The sequence below is a fragment of the Culex quinquefasciatus genome, chromosome 1, assembly GCF_015732765.1.
Source record: "Culex quinquefasciatus strain JHB chromosome 1, VPISU_Cqui_1.0_pri_paternal, whole genome shotgun sequence".
NCBI classification, from domain to species: domain Eukaryota; kingdom Metazoa; phylum Arthropoda; class Insecta; order Diptera; family Culicidae; genus Culex; species Culex quinquefasciatus.
Window position 1 is genome coordinate 70,020,158 of NC_051861.1, and position 6,136 is coordinate 70,026,293.

At 38.8% G+C, this 6,136-nt stretch overlaps 1 protein-coding gene across 1 annotated transcript; it reads left to right on the top strand.

The window, feature by feature from the left end:
* The first annotated feature begins 561 nt into the window (after window positions 1–561).
* LOC6054388 lies at window positions 562–5,327 on the top strand. Its single transcript, XM_038264909.1, has 7 exons — window positions 562–673; window positions 796–923; window positions 1,193–1,477; window positions 1,530–1,731; window positions 1,790–2,152; window positions 2,214–3,374; window positions 3,432–5,327. The coding sequence occupies exons 1-6, from the start codon at window positions 562–564 to the stop codon at window positions 2,690–2,692; spliced, it is 1,569 nt and encodes a 522-aa protein (XP_038120837.1). The 3' UTR covers window positions 2,693–3,374; window positions 3,432–5,327.
* The last annotated feature ends 809 nt before the right edge of the window (window positions 5,328–6,136 follow it).

Consider the following 6,136-nt stretch of genomic DNA (forward strand, 5'->3'; position numbering starts at 1 on the left):
AAATTATTGAGTTGATTCTACCCAAAACAATATTGAATCAACCAAACCCAATTTTTGATTCAATTAAAAACGTTTGTTGTTTACACGTGTTTGTCGCATCTGTCAAAAGTTACAATTTTATTTTCAAGCGGCGGTCAAACCCAACGTTCTTCTCGTCCGTATTCCCGTTTTCTACGTCGGTTTTCGTCACCGGTCCGTGTGATTTGTCTAATTCTTGACCACTCGCTTTCCGCTTCGTGCCCGCAGTTGTTTAATCCGGAGTATTTCCGCCGGGCTCCCTACTTTCGGCGTGATCCGAGGTGCAGTGACTCGTCGCATTATTTTTCGTCGCCGTTTCGTGCGTTCTTAAGTATTTCGCTTCACGCGCCGTGGCCGCGGTAGATTAACCCGGAGTATCGCCGCCGTGTTCTCCACGATCGACGTGCAGTAAATTGCCGGCGTAATCCGAGTTGCACTGACTCGTCGCGTTGAATGAACCTGAGCGTTGCATAACTCAAGGTAATTAACTGGTTTATTATAAATAGAAATTTTGTGAATTGTTTTAGTTTTTGTTTAGAAACGATGAATCCTGAAGAAGTCCTGGATGTGGTGCAATTGACACGCGCCCAAGAGGAACTTTATGATTTATTAAAAACATTTGAAGTATCTGATGACAGCATCAATAGTTTTTTGGGTAGGTATTTTGGTAAAAATATTATTAAAAAAAAGCAAAACTAAAGAAATTAAATAAATAAACAACAAAACCTAAGTGATTTAAAAAGTAAAATTTGATTTTTGTTATGGGTATCTTTACAGAGAATCAGTACGATCTAAGCTTGCTGGAGATAATCGAACGACCGGAACTGGAAGCTTTGATGCCACATCCGTACATGGCCGACAGGTCCAAATGCATCCAGGGACTGAATAGATGGCGCCTAGGAAAAGTAAGTTGAAGCTGCATTGTAAACTTGACTTTCTGTTGCTTTTAAACCACGTGCACACCTGTGGGGGGTGGGTGGGGGTTTTCTGCGATTGACCACGCTCCATACAAAAAATGATATGTTTTGTATGGAAATTGTCCATGAAGGGGGGAGTGGAGGAGGTGTCTGAGATTTGAAAAATGTGTCACGTGGTTTATGTATGATCCCTAAACATATTGCCTATAATTAATAAAAATTGTTCTTATTCTGCATTTTTTTTGTTTGTTTGGTAGGGACTACCACCGATCACCGCACCGCTGAGTAATATCGACCAGAACGTTCCAACTACGAGTTGCAATCGAGGAGACTACACTGCGAAATCGCTCATTCAGGATTCGGACAAGGGTCGTGGCATCGTACGGACCTACAACGACACACAGCTCCTGTCGAAGGATGCTAAAACGGCGATCACGCAAATTGTAGTCGACGAATTCGTGGACAAATTTGGAAAACTCACAACACCAGAACTTAAGCAACGATCTGATGAACTGGCCGAACTGTTCCCTAAAGAACCAAAGGTGAGATTAATCAATTACCAAAATTAACTTCATAACAAAAATATGGTTGTAGTTTTCATGGTATCGACCTACGACCATCACAGACGGTCGTGGAAAACGGCTCCGTCTCGGGAAATACCCTTCAGGATCGCTGTACTACCGGAACAACAACTACAAGCCCAAGCACTCTCGGCCTGAGAAGGCCGTGGACTCATCTGTAGATAGCACTGCCGTAGAAGAGGAAAACGAGGACATTTTGTTTACCCCCGCTGCAGGTGAGGTTAAATAATCTTTATAATGAAAATGATGACAGCATTGCTTTATTTATTTCAGAGGTTGAGTTGAAGGAGATCAAAGCGTGGTTGCGCCATGAGCACGATGATTGGGAGGAAGTTAAACTGAAGTGGGCGCAGACGACCACCTATCGATTGAACGAAGCTTATTGCGGACGATTTACGCTTGAAGATCTAATCACGGAATATCCGTTGTTGAGCAACCCAAAAGGTCACACTTTGGTTGAAGCTGATTTCCGGTACAAGTATCCTGGAGTAGGTGATGCTCTATTCAAAAGCTGGGGTCGATTCCGCACAAGCATTTACGATTTTTTCGAAGCGGACATTGCCGATGCCGGCGGAAAGGTCCTGGTGAAGCTTCTTACCGACGGCAAATCTTCGGACGGAGTGGCATTGTCGGATGGTAAACTTATTGTAGGATTTCTATGCTTAATATCACAGACTAATTGTTTTCTGTTTTAAAGATGCGCGAGATTGCATTACGATCATACTACTAGTTTATCTGCTTCCCACGTTGTCCGTTACACTGAACCAAGAAGGCAAGAAGCGGTGGAAACCATCTTTCGCCGAGTCGAAGGAAGCATTTTTGGTGCATGTAACCAGTCAGGCTGAAATCGAGACGGGAGTTGATCGTTATCGTAACAGGTGCAAGCTGAACGGATGGCCGGCTCAACCGCTGATGATCGTCGTAGGATCTAAGCTGACGGAGATCACTGACTATCTAGTATACCTCGGAGGATCGTGCTACAGGTTTAGTACATTCCTAAAGTCCCTGGAAGTTTGCTACAAACTGTTCAAAATCTACAAGCTGTCCTTCCCAGCGGAGTCTTCCGGACCTTGGGCGCTGATCGGTCACTCGCTGTTTAACTTCGAAGTCACGGAACGAGACGTTCATTACCGTCAAATCTGTCGTATTCAGACTCATCTGAACAATCATGATTAACTGTATCGTAGACAAATGTGGGTGGCGAGGCGGATCATCTGAAATATTATACTGTCATCTAAGACGCATGCACGATCAAGAAATTAACTATAAATGCAATGTTTACCTGTGCGACAGAACATATTCTTCGATTTCCACATTTCGATTGCACAATCGGAAGCACTTTATCCATCATCCTTCGATCGATTCAATTCGAATTACAAACCGAGAAGAAAATCAACCAGTCAACAACCAGGTCGTAGCAGTCCAGAGCGATAACGAACAGCCAGCGGTCGAGAGAGAACAGCCAATATTCGAGAGAGAGAGAGAAACGCCAATTGAACCAACTACGTCAAGTAACGTTTCCCCAACAATGAACATTAATTTTCTAACGAATGAACTGAAACAACTTAACTTGGGATTCACGCTAAAATGGCTCAGCAAAAGTGATTTGCCTCGAAAAATGGCGTTCGAGCTACGCAGTGACATAGAGAAATATTACCTTGACCCGTTTCGAAAAGCATTTCAATTAGCATCGGTAGTTGAACCAATCGGGAACTTTACAAAATCAATACTGAACGAGTTCGAACAGCCAGATGAAGAATCAGAGTACATGTTTATTAAAAGGTTGAAGCAACAAGATTTGCTGTCTGAACCAGATTTATTCACTAAAGATAATCAGATTAGAAACGAGCCGCAATTGGTAAGCAATAAAAAAATGTAAATCACGTGTTTTAAATATTATTTTTTAAATTTTCAGATCGAAGATTGCATTGAAGGAGTGATGATGCCAATTCAATTTCAACTAAGAAAGTTTCTGGAATCGCCAGGAATGTACGATTGCGTCATGAGGAGTCTTGTACCTTCCAATGATGGTACTTTTCGTTCTGTTGTTGATGGACGAATTTGGAAAGAACGAAAAGAGCTGTTTGATGATCGCCAAGGTGTGGTAGTCCCTCTCAACGTGTACCTCGATGATTTTAATACTTCCGACACGGCATCCACCCACGCTCCAGCATCATCAATTTGCGGTGTTTACATTAATATTCCCTGTTTGCCTATGTATTTATTGACAAAATTGAATAACATTTTGGTGGCTGGATACGTCAAAACTGTGGATAAGAAAAGTAACGACAACAACAGAACTTTCAACCGACTCATAGAAACTTTGGACGACTTGGATAAAAATGGTATCAAAATAACAATACGAAACGAGGAGAAGAAAGTGTATTTTGCGTTATGTTTTGTGCTCGGCGACAATTTGGGGATGAACGGAATTACTGGCTTTGTTGAATCCTTCCGTGCGAATTTTTTTTGCCGTGTTTGTAAGCGCGTGAAAGAACAAACAGAATCTGACGTAGCAGAAATAACCAGTAGTTTAAGAACAGCTCGTAACTATCAATTAGATTTGGCATTACACGATAAATCGCTGACTGGTCTCAAAGAAGAGTGCATATTCAATAAGCTGAGCTATTTCCATGTTTGTGACAATTTTGTTTTCGATGTTATGCATGACATTCTTGAGGGTGTGTTAGTCTACAATCTTCAACATTGCTTGCATTATTTTATTTTTATTAAACAATACCTGACTGTCCAAGATTTGAATCACCGTAAAAATACCTTTAATTTTGGAAACTTAAACTCTAGCAATCTGCCAGGCGATTTTGTAGAGAGTAAAGTTAAGAACAAGCAAATTCGACTGACAGCTTCAGAAATGAAAACATTTTGGAAGTTTCTTCCATTGATAATTGGTTCATTTGTACCGGAAAACGATCCAGTTTGGCACTTCGTCAAAACAGCTTTAAAATTAATGCACGTTGCATTGCTGGTAGATGTTCCTATCATTTTTGTTGAAGAGTTCAAAAATCTTGTTCGAGATCATCATAGTCAGTACTTAATGTTATTTGATGATACGCTTAAGCCAAAGTTCCATTTCCTCGTTCATTATTCAACAGCAATTCATAAATGTGGATCACTACGTCGGAACTGGGCAATGAGATTTGAGGCAAAGCATCGCGAACCAAAAAGCTACAGCAGAGTTAACAACAACAAGAAGAATTTATGCTACTCATTGGCAGTCAAAGCAGGTTATACTTTCGCATATAATATAATCAACAACAATTTTTTTTTGGAGAGAATTAGCATTAGCAATAATCTAACTGTAAAAAAGTTGCCCGATTCGTATGCATTTTGTTTGCGAGCCATGGATGGTTTGATTGATGTTGATTCCACAACTTTTCCGAAACACATTTGCAAGGAGGGATCAGTTTATACAAAAGGTTGTACTTTTATTTTACAGTTAAACAATTTGATCAATATTTACAAATGCCTAGATATAGTTGTGGACAAGCAGGATTCTGTTTATTTCTTCGCACAGAGATATGTTGCAGTTAATTTTAACGATCATGTGCAATCTTACGAATTAAATTTAAGAGATCAGTTATTGGTACTGAAAGATCAACCTAATGTTCACAGCAAACCAGTTAATTTACATAGTTACGAGGATAAGATTTGTTTGAGGCTCCCAAATTACTACGACTGCAATGCAGATATCGTAGACACGATTATTGTAAACGATGAACACTAGAATAAATGTAATAAAAATTACCAGGAATTTCTTAATTATGCTGTTAACCTGTACATAAACGTAAGAATAAATATATGGAATAAAAAATTATCTGTATTTTATTTGATAAAATCCAAATTTTAATCAGTATGGCATTTTTTTGATTCAATTTAATGCTTTGTTGTTTCAATTCAACCACTAGTTTTGAATTGAAAAAAAGCTGCGTTTCTTTCAACAAAAAATAATACGTTGTTTCAACAAAAAACCGATTTGAACGCAATTCTGTCAAATTTTAATCAACAAAAATAAAGGTAGATTCAACAAAAAAAACTGCTTTGATACAACAAAATGTTCTGATTTGAAACAACAAAATTGAAGGGTTGATTCAATGCAAAAATTTTGTTGATTATATTCAACAAAATATTTTGTTGAATCAAACCTTGTACAGGCTGATTCTACAAAACATTTTTCTGCGTGGAGCTGTCAGAGCCAAGTGATGATTTGATTTTTTTTTGTTTCATTCGAATGTACATGCAAAACAAATCACGTTCATAGCTTGGAGATATGATTTTCAATAAAATTACTTTTGATTTATGATTTGTTTTGTCGTTTACGTCACATTGTGAGAAAATCTAATTTTTTCATGAAATGTTATTAACAAATATCGTTTTTGAGCGAGCAAAATAAAAATATCCAAAATATACGAGAAAATATATGCCATCTCGTTTGTAATCATAGTAGCCCATGTTTTATGCTAAAAACGCTCATATACTAAGAATTTTGAAAATTCGTCACTTTTTGTTCACTAAAATCACGGGATTGAAACTCATCTGAAAAACCTGTATCATTTTCTCATTCGAAACAGTGGCGCCACGTGGTGGTAGCTGCCCTGTTTATTA

Coding starts and splice junctions, on each gene's coding strand:
- LOC6054388 (XM_038264909.1), top strand. CDS start 562: ATGAATCCTGAAGAAGTCCTGGATGTGGTGCAATTGACACGCGCCCAA. Junction 674..795: donor CAGCATCAATAGTTTTTTGG/GTAGGTATTTTG, acceptor GTATCTTTACAG/AGAATCAGTACGATCTAAGC. Junction 2,153..2,213: donor CGGAGTGGCATTGTCGGATG/GTAAACTTATTG, acceptor TCTGTTTTAAAG/ATGCGCGAGATTGCATTACG.